At 39.8% G+C, this 19865-nt stretch overlaps 1 protein-coding gene across 2 annotated transcripts in view; it reads left to right on the top strand.

Annotated features, from left to right (window-relative positions):
* LOC147141627 (casein kinase II subunit alpha) overlaps window positions 1–19865 on the top strand; it is a 55944-nt gene continuing 36079 nt past the window's right edge. Inside the window, exons 1-5 of one of the 2 annotated variants that reach the window (XM_086039475.1) lie at window positions 1–151; window positions 8646–8932; window positions 9012–9123; window positions 9219–9320; window positions 18834–18884. In XM_086039475.1, the coding sequence (XP_085895601.1) occupies window positions 8832–8932; window positions 9012–9123; window positions 9219–9320; window positions 18834–18884 (366 nt within the window). In that variant the 5' untranslated portion in view covers window positions 1–151; window positions 8646–8831. The remainder of the gene's footprint in view (window positions 152–8645; window positions 8933–9011; window positions 9124–9218; window positions 9321–18833; window positions 18885–19865) is intronic. The other variant, XM_086039476.1, reaches the window with a different exon arrangement.

Consider the following 19865-nt stretch of genomic DNA (forward strand, 5'->3'; position numbering starts at 1 on the left):
TGACGTAGTGGTAGTGGTCCGCCATATTGTCTCTGATACAGCAGAAATCTAACATCAGAACGGGCATACCGGCGACTGTACGAAATTTGGCCATTGGGATTGACAACTGATTTTCTGGGGAAGCGTTTCGCTCGTCTCATCGACCACGGGGGTAAATATATACAGTATATCTGCTGATGATGCAAACTAGTCAAGAGTGGATGATAAAAACAAATAAGCTTTGCCATTTGCTAAGGCTAGGATGTTAACGTCAAGGGTCCGCCCAACATCCTCTGTTAGAAGTCAAAACCCAATCAACTACGCCAACCATCTCTCAGGCCAATGTGTTCTTTCTTTTCTTATCCTTCTGCATTGCTCAAAACACATTTTCAACATCAACGCTTAACATAATTTGATTACCAACTTACATTCAGTTGTGAGTTCCAGTTAATCTAATTGATTGTGTTTTACCAAACAGCAGAAAACTAACTGCTAAAACTAAACAAACCGAGTAAGTGATACGCTTGGTTTTCATCCATCCATCCATTATCGATACGGCTTATCCTCACAAGGGTCGCGGGACGTGCTGGAGCCTATCCCAGCTGTCTTCGGGCAGTAGGCGGGGGGCACCCTGAATTGGTTGCCAGCCAATCGCAGGGCACACAGAGACAAACATCCGCACTCACAATCACACGTAGGGGCAATTTAGAGAGTCCAATCAACTTACCATGCATGTTTTTGGAATGTGGGAGTTCCCGGAGAAAACCCTCGCAAGTACAGTGTGAACATGCAAACTCCACACAGGAAGGCCGGGGCCGGAATCGAATCCACGACCTCTGAACTGTGAGGCGGACGTGCTAACCAGTCAACTACCGTGCTGCCACGCTTGGTTTTCTTATCATGTAATTTAGATCTGTTGATCTAAATCTAGTTCTGATTGTTTGACTGTAGGATATAGATGTTGTCTGATTACTAATGCTGGACATCCAGCATTTTATGGGTCATTTTGTCATTCGTCGTTGTTGAGTACATTGGTTCCATAGTAATCTTCCTTTATTCTGACTCATACAGACCATGATTATCGAGAGTGAAGTGGTGTAACTAGATATTGCTGATTACGACCGTTAACGTGATACTAAACACTAGGTTTCTTATTATAAGCCATTTGAATGACAGGAGAAATCTCCTCACTAAAGGGCAAGTCAACCCCAAAATTTTCTTTACAAGAATATGTTTTATGCAGCACCACTAGTCTAAACACACTATTCTGATTGATATTGTGTTTATGGAATATGAATTAAGTAGTCAAATCCACCTGTTTTGTCCATCTCAGGGGGTGGCCATTTTGCCAACTGCTGTCGACTGAAAATGACATAACAGTTGCTCTGGGCTCAGGTAACAACCAATCATGGCTCAGCTTCAGATAATGGGTGAGCCGTGATTGGTTGTTACGTGTCAGAAGTGACAAAATGGCTGCTCCCTGAGATGGTTTAACATGTGTGGATATTGCTGCTCAATTCATATTTCACAAATTCAATACTAATGAGAATGCCGTGTTTTGACGAGTGTAGGCCCATAGAACATATATTTGTAAAGACATTTTTTGGGGTGACTTCCCTCCTTTAATCTCCAGACTAGTTCAGTTGAACACTAGTTCAGTTGGACTCTTTTCACCACTGTTTTGTGTGGTTTAATGGTCGCTTAACCAATTGTTATTAGTGCTCTTGTGATTAAATGAAAAATATCCATACTTAAAACAGATTTGAAATGTATTTGGTGGAACATGCATGATATGCTCCACTACATATGAACCTGTAAAATTTAGTTGTATCTTGATTGAGTAATGGAGTAGTTCACAACCACTTAGAGCGGAAGTCAACCCAAACATATTTTTTTCACGAATATGTTCCCAGCAGGCACGGTGGTCGACTGGTTAGCACGTCCGCCTCACAGTTCAGAGGTTGTGGGTTCGATCCCGGCTCCGGCCTCCCTGTATGGAGTTTGCATGTTCTCCCCGTGCTTGCGTGGGTTTTCTCCGGGAACTCTGGTTTCCTCCCACATTCCAAAAACATGCTTGGTAAGTTGTTGATTGATCACTGTAAATTGCCCCTAGGAGTGATTGTGAGTGTGTGTGATTGTTTGTCTCCGAGTGCCCTGCGATTGGCCGGCAACCAATTCAGGGTGTCCCCCGCCTGCTGCCCGAAGACAGCTGTGATAGGCTCCAGCACGCCCGCGACCCTTGTGATGACAAGCGGTATAGATAATGGATGGATGGATGTTCCCAGCAGGCCCACTTGTTGAAACACGGCATTCTGATTAATTTTGCGTTTGTGGAGTATAAATTAAGTAGCCAAATGCACTCGTTTTTAGCCATTTCAGGGGGCGGCCGTTTTGTCTTCTGTCGACTGAAAATGACATCACAACTGCTCACAACGACCAATCACGACTGACCTGTTTTCTGAATCTGAGCCATGATTGGTCGATGTTAGCAGTTGTGATGTCATTTTCAGTCGACAGAAGACAAAATGGCTGCCCCCAGAGATGGCTAAAAACGAGTGGATTAACACTTATTCCGCAAACGAATATATTCTTGAAAAAAATATGTTTGGGTTGACTTCAGCTTTAACGTCTGTTTGTATTTTAGCACAATTTCCTGTTGGGATGTGTATTTTTTTTAACTTTTCATTTCTAAGTCCAAACTATCAGTGCCGTATAAACCCTTTATCATCATTATAAAATAGAATGGTAAATGGGCTGTCACTTGTATAGCGCTTTTCAACCTTCGGTACACAAAGTGCTTTTCCAACTTCGGTACTCAAAGCACTTCACACTGTTACCTCATTTACCTACTGATGATGTAACATCAGGAACAGCTAGTGGTTCAGTATCTTGCTCAAGGCTACTTCGACATTTTCACAATGTGGATCGAAACCCCAACTTCTGGGTTTTGAGATGACCACTCAACCAGCATGCCATGCTGCCCCTAAGAGTACAAGAAATTGACCCGTTTCTTTATTTTTAGTTCATACCAATATAACACTTTAAGCATGCAACTAAGTGTGGTTGGAAGGTGTAGTAAATGTGTTATGGATGCACATGACAACTTCTTTATAACATTTACTCTTACACAAATATAAAATGAAGGTAAATCTGCAAGCTTTTAAAAAGGGCCCTCAAAGTGCTTGCATTTATTAATGTTCCATGTTAAAAAGGAAGTCAGGTTAAAGCAGGGGTGTCAAAGTCAAATGGACGGAGGGCCAAATACAAAATTTTGCGACAAGCCGAGGGCCGGACTGATAGAATGTTCATTGAAATTTTTTAAAATGTCCAGATTGGATCGGGTCCTTCGCGCCTGCTGATGATGTCACGCTTTATATATCTGTAATATATTTCTTTGCGTCTATGTTTGTCATCCCCCTGGCTGTTGTGTTTTTATCTTCGGAGTTACTAAATAAAAAATAAAATAAAATACATTACCGCTACTTTTGTGAGGCAGCTCGTACTGGAAACAATTTTCTGGTTGACTCGGGCTGCAAGATTGTATGAACTGTACATAATGTGAAGTAAAACGGAGAAGATTATATGATTGGTATGATGTCTCCAGCTGACCCTATTTTACAGTGGCAAGGTATGGATGTGGCGCTCCTGTCAGAAAACACAAGCCCGTATTCCACTTGACACGTCTATTTATTGTGGTCTACAACAACACAGACAAAGAATAATAGCAACATCATCCAATGCATATCCATTTGTTAACAATATGCGTAAACATTATAATTCACTGTATTAAGAAATTAATCAGCCAAACAATACATACAATACACATTCATGTTTCATCACTAGAATAGTTAGCATATGAGCCAAAATATCTAACTAGTCTTCATCAACGTGACATCACTCACGAGAACATATCTAGGCTATTATGTTCAGCAGTTACCTGACACAAACCTAAATGATTAAACTCACCTTTTAACATTTACGCACAACAACAAACGTGGTAAAACACGGGCAATCTGCAACTACTGAGTTTTCTGGCACGAACAAACTACGAGCTGTCGAGGAGGAAAGAGAAAAAAAAAAGTCACTCGCTATCAACACTTAGCGCTCGAATAGAGTTCAATGCCTGCTCACAGTGTGGGACATCTCGGCACTACGTCGAAACTCAATGAATTGATCAAATGCCAACAATTACTAATAATAAAACAACGTGAGATTTGTAACATGAAGTATTTCTAATAAAGTGTGTTTTACTCCAAATAACTATTCACCACAATCCGATTCTGAAAACCACGAAAAGTGACGTGAAGTCTTCAGTCAGCATGTAGAGGAGCCATGGGGTGGCAAACATTGATGCAAAGAAATATATTACAGAAATAGTGTAACGAATTGGGTTATCTGTGTTGTGGTCGAATTTGTGTCCTGCCAAGTTGTTTTGTTTCCGAGGATAATGAATGCATCGTGCGGCACGCTAGATGGGAGGGCATGCAAGCGAGAATAGTGGAGGACGAACACAGGAGAGCCGTTGCTCTTTTTTGACTGAGCGGTTGTCGTACTGTATTGGCGTCGGCTGCGGCCCTTATTAGCCGGTTGGACTAATAAAAACATGATAATTAAACTACGTCTGACGTCTGTTCTTTGAAGTCGCTACAATATATTTTAAAGCGTGACGTCTTCGGCAGGCGCGAAGGACCCGATCACTTCTGCTACCCACACCGGCTTGCTGCGGATCTAATAATAAAGCGACATCATCCCAGGGGCCGTAGACAACCTTCTCGCGGGCCACATCTGTCATGTCTTTGACATATGTGGGTTAAAGGGTTGCCCCACCGGCCTTTTCACCTCACCAAATCTGGCCCTATTTGCCAAAAGTTTGGACACCCCTGGTCTTGGAGGGAAACATCAGCAAATAAACCATGTTTTTTCTTTTGCCAGTAGGTGGTGGTACTGCTGCAATGAAAAATAAGTTTGGGGTCGTTCCATGTAATTTCTGAAACTCTTCCCTACTGACCATCACAGAATTTCTCGGAAAAAAAAATCTAGTATGAAGATACGCTCGTTGATAGGAAAAATAAAAAATATTAGGTCTCTACTGTCAATAGTTTTCTCATGATAAATCATTGAATGAAGGGTAGTTAACTGTTTTTGGCATCATACTCTGAATAGCCATTTTTAAACAGCATTGTTTGGAAAACTGTCTCTCACCTGTAGCCTTCAAATGTTATTCAATGTATATCTGTTACTAATAGCCTGCAGTCTGATGAATGTCATGGGTGTAGTAACGTGTAGCCCAAGTATAACTTATTATGGTAGGTAGTGGTACATCTCCCAAAATTAGGCTTCTCGAAATTAAATAGTTAATTTGAGGAGTGGCTGAACTCACAGTTTTCCAGATAAAAGGCTGTCACGTCTGCCTCTATCTCTGGTATCAGCGTAGACATTCAATGTGGTTTCTCTTGGATGATTAGTTTCACAGATATCGAGGCTCAAAAATGGAAGTAAACAAATCTTCGCCCAACTTCAGAGCCATTTTAAAAAAAAACTGACAGCGCGTATCAGGTTCAACCTTATTTTTTAAAAAGTTTTTCAAATTATTGTTAAAATCAAAGAAAAAAGTCAATAAGAAATTGGGAAGAAGTTTTGCCTCATTTTGACACAAAGATTGAATTTTTTAAAATCCTGATATTGGTGGGGTTTTTGTGGCTGTTTTTGGTACTGCATGTCCAAGCCTACTAGTAAACATCACAGCAGGGAAATTCAGTAAGAATCAAAGACTTCTGTTTCTACAGAATTGAATGTTTATGCACCCTGGCCAATTGAAGCATGCCAATTAGACGCTTCTCATTGCATCATCTGGGGTGAAATAATTTGCTGCCAGTTTAGGGGTGGGCGATATGGGCAAAAAACCCCAACTATTTTTTAAAAAAAACTTGAAAACGATAATTTGACGATATTCAACAAAAAATATTTTAAATCTGCAATTGCTTCACAGACCAATTGTGGATAGACAGCGTTTGTGAACAACATCTCTTTTAAATTGCTAAAAACAGCTTCTGCAAAACATAATGATATTCTATGACAATATATAACAACAAAGAACAAAATAAATATGTATAGACTTACATTGATTTTTGGGAATATTTATGTCATTTAAATGTCTCTGCTGTTATTCCATAATGATGTGACATTTTGAGCTGCAGTAAGTACTGGTGTACCACTGCCAACTACTAGAGGAATCAGAATGAGAAAAGGTGTTAACTACAGCAATCAGAATGAGAAAAAATGCATTTATGTGACGTGTGACAAAGTGTCACCCAGCGAGAGAAAAAAAAAGACATCGTCATGACAACACCAATTCTCATACACTGGCCACCATACTCAGAATAAAGTTGAATAACAAAACTGCAATTTACGAAAAGTGCATTTTCCCACTCATTCATCGCTGTGATATGTAGCCTCGTGACTTTATTCATGTTTGGGTGTATCCTGGCGTCACACTAATAAGACGCCGTAATTTGTGCAACTTGCCTCGGGAATACAGCCTAGTTGTGAATGATGCAGACTAAAAGCGTGTAAACTGAATGTTAACCCATCATCCAGGCTGTCACGTTTGACTTGCTCGCTAAAGTACAGAGTGTGTGTGCGTGCGTGCGTTATTTATTGGTTCAACTCGGCAACTGTTTTCTGTGTGTGTGTGTGTTTAAGCTTTTGTTTAGCGTGCTTGCGCGGTCGCCAAGTTTTCCTCAGAATCCATACGGCTCGTGGTGCAACAGAATTGCTCTTCACGGTGACCGTTTTGGCACGTCTAACAATGTTATTCCCACCGACGGCAGTCTTGTCAGTTGTCAACCCCAAACCATTTACAGACTACGGACGACGTGGACTCGTGCCTCGCTATGAATCCCCGCTCGACACTCCTCCATGTCTGAAACATTGCTCGTCTGCAATGCGGACAGAGTCACGTGACCGGGTCCTGCCCGCTGATGAGGTGGATGATTCCTCCTCCTCTGCCGTCAATGCACCCTGATTTTCAGCATTTCCTCATACTTTGCGGCCGTCGACTAACTCGAGTCGTTTTGCTTTTAGAGGCAGTATTAATACTCAATAATGTAAAATTACACATTGTGAAAGCAAGATTGACAATGATATCGATAACGATAAATATCGCCCACCTCTACTGCCACCTGTGAAATAATTGGCCAGAACAGGCTGTCACTTGTATAGCACATTTCTACCTTCGGTTCTCAAAGCGCTTCACTGTTATCTCATTTTACCTGCTGATGACGCAGCATCAGGAGCAACCGGGTGGTTCAATATCTTGCTCAAGGACATGATCACAATAGCCAGGGATCAGACCTCCAACCTTTGGGTTGGAAGGTGACCACTGAGTCACGCCGCCCGCCAAGACCTGTGCAATGTCCCACTCCAGCATGTAATAGCAAGGATTGAAGTTCCCTCCACAGGAATTGGGTGTATGTATGCTCTCAAAAAGATAAGGTCAACGTGCTCTGTGCAATAATTAAAATATCAAAGATGGTATTTCATGTCACCACTAGATGTCACTACGTGTATTCCAAAACATTTTCATACTAAGACATGATAATCAATATACACAGGAAGTTTGGGATACTTTGGAGTATATACAGGGGAGTTAAGCATTACTCGTTTCTTTCTTTATTTTTTATTTTTTTGGCAAATTAAATATGAAGCACAACATTTGATATCCCGTCCTATAGTGCAGTGGTTCTCAAATGGGTGTACGCATACTCCCGGGGATACATGAAGGTACTTCAGAGTTTATGTGAGATTTTAAACTATATTTAAAAAGTAACACCCAAAAGAACTTGATAACATCAGTTGCCTCCCTGCCACCAAGAATGACAAAGATCCTCAGTGAAGCACAAGCCAAGTGTCTCATAAAAAATGTCTGACAAATGCAAAAGCACTCAGTTTGGTGCAACAATGCAATATTCAATTTTGACAGCTGGTAATGTCAATCTTTTCCGGTCCTCGGAGTCCGGTATCCTGCATGTTTTCTATGTCACCCTGCTGCAACCCACCTGATTCAAATGATCAGGATCATTTTACCAGCTTCTGTAGCCCTTGCTGATTATACGATAATACAATACAATAATAATATAAGCAATAGAGGGTTATATCATAAGATAAGCGTTTTTAAAATGCACTAGGATATATTTTGTTACATTGCACAACACTAGTGTCACCCAACATGGTTTTGTAATGAGCCATTTTAACCCCATCTGACTGAAGTAACGAAGGGCTAACATTCTGGTAGCATCCGAGATGGTTTGATACGGCACAGTCATTGCTTACTCACAGTACTTACTCTCTATTATGTGCGCCATAGTGACTATCAGGCGGCAGTGCTTGTTTAAGGAGCTTTATGTTATTTAACAATAACTTATTGAACTGAATTTAACAATTCAAAATTGTTAATGTCTGTTTCACGATGCATCAAACAATTCTTCCACCCTTAGAATTGAGATGGAGCAAGAAATGAACAAACAGTAATTTATCATTCAAATTTGTATGTACATACGCACATACGTCTTTATTATTGTGCTGGCAAACTGTTAATATTCATCTGGATTGTAGATCACACTGATGCGATTGCTCATATTTCATTCATTTTCTTCTATTTTTTTCAGCAACAACCACGTGCCCCTGGTGCCCCCTCCCTTGTCCTCAAAACACCCCCTCCCCACCCCCACCCCTCCCACACCCCTTCCTCTTTTGAAACAAAACCCACACCCACTACCTTTCCTCCTACCCCTCCTTTCCTGAGCCCTCCGCTGCTGAGAGAGCCCTCCACCCACTCTGCCAAGCTGTCGGACATGTCAGGACCTGTGCCGAGCCGGGCCAGGGTGTACAATGAGGTCAACACTCACCGGCCGAGGGAATACTGGGACTATGAATCCCATGTAGTGGAATGGGGGTAAAATGCTCGTTGCCTGTTTCACTTTATTTTCACCATATTGGTGCTGGGATTTCCAACCTCAATGATGTATTCACAGTAACCAAGATGACTTTCAGCTCGTGCGAAAGCTAGGCCGTGGCAAATACAGTGAAGTCTTTGAGGCCATCAACATCACGAATAATGAGAAGATTGTAGTAAAGATCCTAAAGGTAAATAAATCCATAAAATGATGATGCCCTAGTTGCTACAATTCTCGGTTTTAGCTTACATTTCACAAATATTAATTACATTTATGTCTCATCAGCCTGTGAAGAAAAAGAAAATAAAACGTGAGATCAAGATTTTGGAGAATCTACGAGGAGGTCCAAATATTATTTCACTTATAGACATTGTGAAAGACCCTGTGGTAAGTATACCATTTTAGGTCATTGGCATACTGTACAGTAATGCTCAAATCAATTATGCATGTGTTTCTCTTGTCACCACATTTCACCCATAACGGCCTAAAGTGGCTGGTGAAACATCCCCCTAAAACTTAAGAGCAACTTAAAAATCATCCTCTAAAACCTGGAGTTTACCCGGAAATTCAACTCCTACCAAAAAATTGATATCTCAGCCCCTATAGCAGATAAACATAATTCTATAAGAATTTAAGATCTTAGACCTGTGGCTTTCACACAGGCCTTAGTTTATTATTATTTAATGTTTCAATCAAAAATGTTCTATTTTGAAATGCAAAAACATTTATAGCTAAAAATGTTAAGGCCACAGTATCACCTTCAATTTAAGTTGCACCATTATTTACAAACTTGTCAGGAATGCTGGTACATGCAACAAAATTTAATCTCAATTGTCATCTCAATTGTCTTTATTTTTAATTTGCCCATACCTCAATGTATTCAAGCTATAAGATAACGATGGTCATATACAGAGGTGCACATAAAAGTTTGGCATGGTCCTCAAATAAGCACCAGAGGTTGTTGTTTGTTGCTCATTATTTTCTCCAACCAACCTAATGGATGAACTTAAAGACTGGCGGCACATATGGGCAAGACTTATCATGTGTATATATGCCCTTTTAATACAAACCCAATTCCAATTATTTTGGGACGTTGTGTTAAACATTAATTCAATGATTTGCAAATTATGTTCAACCTATATTTAATTGAATACACTGCAAAGACAAGACATTTAATGTTCAAAATGATAACTTTGTTTTTCGCAAATAATCATTAACTTAAGAGTTTATGGCTGCAACACTTTACAAACAAGCTGGGGACAGGTGGCAAAAAAGTCTGAAAAGGTTGAGGAATGCTCATCAAACACATGCTTGAAAAATTCCACAGGTGGACAGACTAATTGGGAGCAGGTGGATGCCATGGTTGGGTGTAACAGGGGCTTCCTTGAATTGCCGAGTCATTCACAATGAAATATGGGCCAAGGTTGACCTCTTTGTGAACAACTGCGTCCGAAAATAGTCGAACAGTTTAAAGTGGAAGTCAACCCAAACATATTTTTATATTTTATGTTCTATGCACTCATGGCTAGTAACATCTCATGGCTAAACCAACATAGAATGCCCGTGACATTCGATCCCTCAGGCGGCACTGCATCAAAAACCGACATAAATGTGTAAATATCACCACATGGGCTCCGGAACACTTCAGAAAACCAATGTCAGTTAATACAGTTTGGCGCTACATCCTTAAGTGCAACTTAAAACTCTACAATGCAAAGCAAAAGCCATTTATAACAACACCCAGAAATGCTGCTGGCTTCTCCGGGCCCGAGCTCATCTAAGATGTACTGTTGCAAAGTTGAAAAGAGTTCTGTGGTCTGACGAGTCCACATTTAAAATTGTTTTTGGAAATTGGGGACGTCGTGCCCTCCGGACCAAAGAGGAGAAGAGCCAACTGAACTGTTATCGACGCAAAGTTCAAAAGCCAGCATCTTTGATGGTATGGGGCTGTGTTAGTGCCAATAGCATGTGTAACTTCGACATCTGTGAAGGCATAATTAATGCTGAAAGGTACTGTACTGTATTACTCACATACAGATAGAAGCTCCTAGTTTCATTGCAAATATTGCCCAAAACTACCTTGCTATTTGTGTAGAATGTTGTGGTATCAAGGTCAAGATCAAGTTCCGCTGAGACCAATTCTGCTAACTCTACAGTAAATACTGCTGCACAGAGCTCTAGTCTAGGAATTGTGTGTTCTGGACGGGGGGCCAAGTCTTTCAAGTCAATTGGTGGTCCTTTGATGGGAAGGCTTCCATGACCTCTTTGCGGTTTGCTGCAATCTTGTGAAGTCTCAGGTTTGATTTAGAGAGGACATCTTGTGTCTTCTTTCGCAAGTCAGTAGCAGCTTCAACTGTCTACGTAGAAGTCGTTCATCACAAAGTGTTTCACATCAGGATCAATATAGAATTCATTGCTTTGAACACATTGGTGTAGGCCATGAATAGCCACCGCAGGTGAGGGGCTGTTCCCGAAGACGTGGACTGTCATATGATAGTCCACAATGTATTTGTTGAAGTCATTGTCGCGGAACCATAAAAATCTCAAGAAGTTTCTGTCCTCTTTTCTGACCAAAAAAAGAATAGAACATCTGTTCTATGTCTGAAGTGAATGTAGGGCTGGGCGATATGACTGTAAAGTATATCACGATATAAGTGTTTCATATTGGTTGATATTGAAAATAATGACCCGAAGAAAAAAATAAATTTACTGGTAGGTTATTTTATTTTAACATAATACCTTTGATAAGAGGTCAATGTAACTATGAAAGAGTGAAATAAACTGGTCGATATAAATTTACACCATGGCTCCATCCACGGGTTTTTAATAGGGTTATCATGCATAATATAATTTAATTGTCAGAGTTGTACTGAGTCGAGTGGTGATTTATTTGAGCAAAGTTACGGCGCTCGCTCACTGGACGCGAGCGTAGCGCACGGCCGCCGGGCCCGCGAGCGTAGCGCACGGCCGCCAGGCCCGCGAGCATTCTCCGTTGAGTTAACAGCTTCTTCCTCGTTGGTTTAAAAGCGGCTTCTTCTTTGGTTTAAACGCTTCTTCTTCATGTTTGGAGGCGGAAGCGCGCTGCCTACATCACGCACCATGCTGCGATCAAGTTTGTTTTTCTTTTTTCTATTGAACGTTTTTATCGAAGGCATTTTCTATTGGTATCGATCACGTGTCAATCACGATACATATCGATATCGAATTATCGACCCAGCCGTAAGTGAATGCAACAGCTTCTTTTCTGAAGCGGATCAGGACACCTAATACAACTCTTATTTTTTTAGGCTTCTTGGGATGGTATACGCCGAATATTGGAAAATACAATATTTGCCTTATATTTGCCACAACTCGGCAAAACACAAATTCGACCACAAAGCAGATAACCCAATTTGTTACACCATTTCTGTAATATATTTCTTTGCATCTATGTTTGCCACCCCCCGGCTGTTGGGTTTGCTATATGAAAAATAAAATACAATAACGAACATTACCGCTACTTTTGCAGGGATCTTCCTCCTTCGGTCGTTTACGTGCCAACTGAAGACGTCACTCACTGTTCTGTGGCTTTGGGAATCGGATTGTGGTGAAAAGTTATTCGGAGTAAAACACGTTTTATTAAGAAACACTTCACATTTTGTATATTTCATACAATCTTGCAGCCCGAGTGAACCACAAAATTGTTGCCAGTTTGGCAGGAGAAACGCAAACGTCCCGCTGATCACAAGATGGGCAGCGGGTTCTTCTCAGGAGGAAGTAACGTACGACACCCCTGATTTGGAGTATCAGCATAGTTTTGGTCTCTTTTTGAAGATAACACTTTGAATTTTTCATCAACTGTCAGAATCTTTTTGCGGCTGGCACCGAATTATGGAAGTTTGAATACATAAGAGAAGGCGGATTTTATGTCCGCCTATTTTTTTTCTTTTCCAAAAGTCTGCCTGGAAAAATTTGTATTAGGTGGTGGACTAAAGTAACACAACAGGATTACAGCTCAAAGGCTCCTCCAATTCCATTTCAAATTTGACAATAATACGACAGAAAATTAGCATTTTACACAAGTTTTACCAAGGGGATGTCCAGGCGAACCAAAAGTGTGCCATTTGAATCCCATTGCAGTTATGTTGCAACCATGTTTACATACGTAGGGAAAAATGGTGCTATTGTGGAATGCTTCAACAATCATGAGTTCTAATGAAAAGTATGACTTGGCGCTATCATATCCTACATCCAGATTTAAAAACCCGCAGAAAAATCAAAGAAGGTGACGCGATATGACGTGCGCCCTGATGTCGCTGTGCTTTGAAAGTGTGTGTTCGCCGGGTGTTTCTGTGTTTTTTTTTTGTTTTGTTTTTAATTTCATTGGCCGTTGAATGCGTCAATCACCAGCCTAGCATGTTGGGTTGTGACTGCAAACATAACTGACGAGTCATCCATATGCAGGGGTGGTACTATTTACCTATGGAATATGTTCTTTGTTGTTGAACTCTGACATGGGAAACATTAGTGTATTGGCTCAAGTAAGCAATCAATCAAATTAAGGTCCAGACTATGTTTTGAAAGCTCGTGTGTCTAAATCCGTCAAAGGTAACTCAATCTACAATGGAAAATATGTACATATGTAATGTATGTGTATACGTATCTGATAGCAACCTGTAATGGTTGCAGCAGCTAATAACGAGGCTTTATGAATGTCAGGCTTGGTGTGGACTAACTATATTACTGGAATACTTTTACTGGACCCTTGTCGACGTAATATGATCATTGATGATGGATTATGAAATTATGTCGGACATTTGAGGATGAAATGGTGAGTTGCACATTTTGCACACAATGTGTTAGCATTGTTTTGACTTAAATGCTCGCCGAGCCTGCAGATATGATTGTATCTTATAATGTTTGGTACCATTCGAATCTGCGGAAACTCGGTTTTCTAACCATAAACAACATGCCCAGTAATGCTTTGAAGTTGTTCAGTATGTAGTGAATGTCCCGGGTGCACGGGTGGTTGAAGTGGCAAAGGGTTAAAACGATACAATTGACTGTTTTGTAAAAATGCATTAAATTCATATTTAACACAATTGAGTTGCATGGCAGGGTGCTCGACTGGTTAGCATGCCTGTCTCACAATGCAGAAGTCATGGGTTCCATTCCGGGCCCTGGCCTTCCTGTGCGGGGTTTGCATGTTCTCCTTGTGCACGTGTGGGCTTTCTCTGGGTACTTCGGTTTCCTCCCATGTTCCAAACCAGCACCCCCGCGATGCTCGTGAGGATAAAGCAGGTTGGCATTATGTCAGACATTATGACAGACGCCCATTTTGCTGACAATTGACGAATGATGGTACACTTTTTCAAAATGACTCATCACTGGTGGAAGTGGATTTTCGTCCGTCAGAGTACCGTATTTCACGGACCATTGGGCACACTGTATTATTAGGCTTAGTATCAGTGAACGGGTCTATTTATACTAGGGCTGCCATGATTAGTCGACTAATCACGATCAAAATCGTCGACAATTAATTTTAATCGTCGACGCGTCGTTTATTTATAGATTTATTTATTTGGCACATTGTTTTTCTTTTGAGACTGCCGCGTCTCGCTCTTCTCCCGCTGGCTGTTTTCCTATCTGCAACGCACATGCGCAGTGGTGGTAATCCTTGTGATGTAAACAGAAGCATTGTGGGTAAAGTAGTGCACGCCTTGCACTGTAAGGGCTAATTCGTGTTGGCAACAGAGTCCGAAAGTTACGGCGCATTTCACCAAATATACTCAATACAATGCAAACCTGCCTTTCATGGCAGCACGATGGGGATGCCCAATCATTTAAAAAAGGAAGCAAGTTATGGCTTATGCCTGATATGCCTGATCATGTCTGACATAGGCACAGTTGTGTCTAGAAGTGATGTAACGCTCCTATTTGGTACGCTAACTCGCGTTGATTAACAACCAAAACTGTGTGTTTATGCCTGTGGTGGACATCGAAACAGGAAGCGCACGCTAAGGCTGCTCGATTATGAAAAAAATATTAATCACGATTGTTTTGGTAATAATTGAAATCACAATTATTCAAACGATTATTTTTTGCTACAAAACAAGAACAGGTTTAAACAAGTAAAAAATATTAAGACAAAATTCTTTGAAATGCTATAATAATTTAAATTCATTTTGGACCCAACAACATTTATTAAATTATTAAAAAAAAAAAAAATTAAAGTGTAAATGTATGGTTTCCTTGTATAAACAAACAAGTTAACTTGCTATGCACTTGCATAAATTGCCAAAGTAGTAAACTGCTTGGAGTAAAATGCCAATTTTGGCAGAATAACAGACATGCTATTAATCTATACATTCAGACCTTTGTCTGGAGCCTGTTTTTGTTTTTAAAGTAATATTTACTCATAGTAAACAAAGTTAAAGTAATTTGCTTCTGTTAAATTATAAATTTAATATGCTGATTGGGTCAAACTAATTTAAATGTTGACTGTTACATACTTGTATGTAATCTATACAATACTTCTAAATTACAGGAGGCCGTATATAAACTGTATTACAATATAATGACCAATAATGTGTTTGCAAATTGCATTTGAAGCAATTTGAAGCAAAAATGAACACAAAGAATTTGACTTCATATTATAGACTACACAAGAAATTTAACTTAAGTCACAGTAAGGTTAGGTTTCTATTTTTGTGCTAGTAAAAGTAGTGTATATTTGCACAAGATATGTTACTTAAAATAAATCCCTCGTGCCGATTGTGGACGACGCCAAATCTAACTCTGTGTTTTCTTGCTTTGGTGTATCATAACATCATCGTTAACCAAACGATGGGTGAATAGATTTGTTGTGTTGCCGGTGGATGCAGAGACAACTTGCACTTTATACGTCTTTGCTCGCGTTCTTCCACAGCAAACCCAAAATATAACCAAATAAGTGATTTCGACTTGCCTTGCTTGTTTCCAAGTCGTTCCTGTGCTGGGTCTTGTGCCATTTTTAGGTCTGTTACTCTGTTAAAACGTTGAGTAGGAGCGTGTGCAGTGTGACTTGCGGGCTGGCTGGCTAGCTTGGAGAGGGTGGCGCAGCAAAGTAACTCGTGTGCGCATGCCTCAAAACAACTCAAAATTAGTGTTAATAATCACTTTTTTACGATTATGCCAATTTTGTAATCGTGGAGTGTAATAATCAAAACCGTAATTGAATTTCGATTAATTGCACAGCCCTAGCGCACGCTTGCTCTCTCTCTTTCTGTCACTCGCAAACGGAGTGATGCATTCATGAACTGGGAAATATCAGCACTCAACACAAAAACGACATATGTGCCACTCGTCGGCATCACATAACAATAAAATCCATAATTAAGTTTGTTGTAATATACTATGTTATAGTCCAAAAAATAACTATAGGTGCATACCACATTTTGATTGTGAAGATCAATTTACTACTTATGCATACTAGTAAAAAGAACAACAAAACCTTTTTGATAAAGTTTAAATGAACACAAAATTAAAAACCAATACAAGTGTTTATTTTAGTTTTCTTTAGCACAGAGCATTTGCCTAATTTACTCCTCTGATTTCACTACCTTCAGTTAAAAAAAAAAAGTCTTGGTGCCCAAGAAGAGTGAAATATGTATACAAGTACTTATTTTTGTATTCATAGATAATTTCACTGTATTAGTGCAACTCTGCATAGTGTATAGTTTTGGTTCAATTCTAAAACGCACTAAAGAATTACAGCTAGAAAATTTAAGGCCAGAGTATCGCCATCAATGTAAGTCGCTCCTTTATTTATAAACATGTCAGGAATGATGGCTTGAGTTGCAAAGTTTAATACAAGTTGAATGTAATATCATCTCGTCTTCATGATTAGTTTGTACATAAAGAATTTAAGCTGTAAGTGAATGATGCTTATTATAACAGCAGCAGCTTGCTGCTGCGATTTGCCACGATTTATATATTATCCGATTAGTCGACTAATCGCGACTACTGTTAGTGATTAGTCGACTAGCAAAATAATCGTTTGTGGCAGCCCTAATTTATACCAAAAAGTCATGCATATAAATAAATAGTTTATTCTAATTGTACCGTATGTTTATTGATAGATTTAGCTATTATCCTACGTTCTGACCGGAAGAAAACATCGAGTAGCGCCACGTGCCTCGCTGGTTTTTGCTCGCAGTGCAACTACACGGGGGTTGCTTCGAGTGGAGCAGGGAATCCTCCGACAGACAAAAAAAAAAGTTTAAACATCGCTAGTCAGTCTGGTGACCGGTGGTTGTGTTATTACTTTGGGTAATTCTAAATGCTATTGTCAGGTGCAGTCAACCTAGAACATTTAATAAAACATCACACAAGGAAGGAAGACGAGAGTTTAACTCTTTTTCACTCGCATGGAGAACAGACAGAGATGTGCTTAGTTACAGACCTCCTACCGTTCTAAACACACTCTACCGTGGCCTCTCATTTACAAAAGGGTGGTTCCTGGTCACATAGACAATTGCTCTAGTCTAAGGGTTAGGGGGGGGGAATAAATCACAGATATTAATGCTTGTGCTGACAATTACAAACACAAAAAGTGTTTCAACAGATGACTACAGTCTGTTCCTGCCGCTCTTGAGATAAGGGCACAATTCCTTATCTGTAGCTACAGCATGAGTCATGCTCTGCTGTCTTCACAGACAACTTCAACTTTCATGACTCACACAAGGTTATACTGTTGAATAAAAGCTTTGCAATACCATAAGGGTAAATATGGGATAACTTATGTACAATTATTCCAACGGCTATCTTGGTTGACAGTTTTCCAACAGCTATCTTGGTTGACAGTTCAAGAGCTGTAAAGAAGTCAATACACGCACCATTATCTAACAATTTTTGCTTGGTCTTGCGAGCTTTTGGAAGCTGGCTGTGTTGTTTTCATTGTGCAGGTCTGGTCCCTTATTATAAGATTCTAAATACGCCAACAGAAAAGCCCAAATTTAGTTGTGATTACGGCGGCCGCAGCATTGAACTAGTAGGACTACAGTTCCCATGATCTTACACACCAAAGCAGGAAGTAGTTCTAATTCCAGTATGATGAAAACAGATGGCTGCTAGTGATTAGATGCGGATGAAAATAAGAATGTAAACAATGTTCAAGTAAATAGGAAGGAATTTAATTTGCTGACTGCAACTTTGGACTAGTAGGACTACATTTCCCATGATTGATTATAAGACACAGAAGCAGGAAGTAGTCCTAGTTACGATGACGAAAACCTAGACACCTGCTAGTGAATAGATTTGGATGAGAATGACAACATAAGCTAAGGAATTTGAATTAAAGATGACAAATTGAAAAGCCGACATTCACCTCATCTCAAGGCACACTGTTGATATTTGAGAAAATTGAAGGATTTTAAGTGCGCCTTATGGTCCGAGAAATACCATAATTCTCCGCGGGAGGATACCATTTAACCACGCCAGCTCGCAAGCGTGGCGTGTAGCTTGTGTCTTGTATGACGCGTGTGAAGTATTCCCCCAGTTTGCGAGCAGCACCTCGGAGCTGGTTGGTTTGCATGACCTGTCACGAGTAGCATGCTACTTCTGATTGGTAAAATTGGTGGGAGAGGAGGGAGACTGTGTTAATGTGTGAGATGGATGATTCAACTGATTCTGTCAGTCAGGAGCGCAGCAAAAAATGAAGCTTCAGCGGTCACGTGTTTGCATTGTCTGGATCACAATTTCGATCGAAAAATGATAAATGATACAGCCTACTTGTAAATGGTATTCATCCACAGACTTTCAAATTGCAGCCACTGCAATATGAAAAGTGTCTTCTATTACATCTCGATATCGGTTTGAATTCGATTAATCGTTTATTCCTAATCTGTAGTGTTATAAATGCATCATTGTTCTTTTTTTCAGTCTCGAACACCTGCATTGGTCTTTGAACATGTGAACAACACTGACTTCAAGGTGAGAATTTTTTAAGTTCTTTAAATCACGCTGGTCAACAGAAATTTTGAGTCAGCAATGAATATATGTGTACATATTTTGACTGATTTAAAAACTTGCATATCAGGTTTTTGAGATATTTTCACTTTTTGTTGTTAGAGATGTATGATGCTATTTTAAGCTTTTCACAGTTAACTATAGCATATACTAGGGCTGAACGAATTTAGGAAAAAAATTTATTGCGATTTTTCCGACTATTGCAATTTCGATTTAATTTGCGATTTTCTTGAAATCAAGCTTCAGTGCAATAGTCACAATATAAAGTAACATTCACAGACATGACACAAAAATACCATCAAAAACATTAAAAGCTACTCAAATAATGCAAGGACACTAAAGAGGTTTTGTGAGGGAGGCAGTCCTTTTTCAAGTTTTTAAAAATGGTTCAAGTAGAGTATTACTGTACTACTTGCCGTCAAATATAAATATGCATTTATGTGCAATTGCATGTATAAAAATCCATTTCAAACCCCAAAATGTTTTACATTTGGTACTCATGTACATGTTCTTTATACAAAAGTCAATATTTTTCCCATATTTTTGCTGGAGACTTAAATGCTTCAAATAGAGTCTGGGGCTTAGCGGTATGGTTTGAAATGCATATCATGGTATTATTTGAATCTTTTGGTCCTAACAATAATGGTCAGTGTAAAAATCACAGTGAGAATATTTTTGATTGGGTTATTTAAGCTGTTGGCGAGTTCCGGCCGGTGTTAGAGCGTGTGCTTAATTGCTAATGTAGCCCTCGTCTTATTTTTTGTCTAGTTAAGTGTTGATTGTAATACAACATTTGTGTTCATAACTGCTGATCTCCACCCTTACGGGGTTCTAGTCAGGCTTCAGTAAAAAGTCTACTGTACAGCTAAGCACTTATTTTGCTATTCTCGACTGCATTTCATTTTAGCGATTTGCACACTTAGCGATCCCTCATTCGCCTATGCG

This window comes from Filicampus tigris, chromosome 9, assembly GCF_054856515.1.
Source record: "Filicampus tigris isolate MCC_2025a chromosome 9, RoL_Ftig_1.0, whole genome shotgun sequence".
NCBI classification, from domain to species: Eukaryota; Metazoa; Chordata; class Actinopteri; order Syngnathiformes; family Syngnathidae; genus Filicampus; species Filicampus tigris.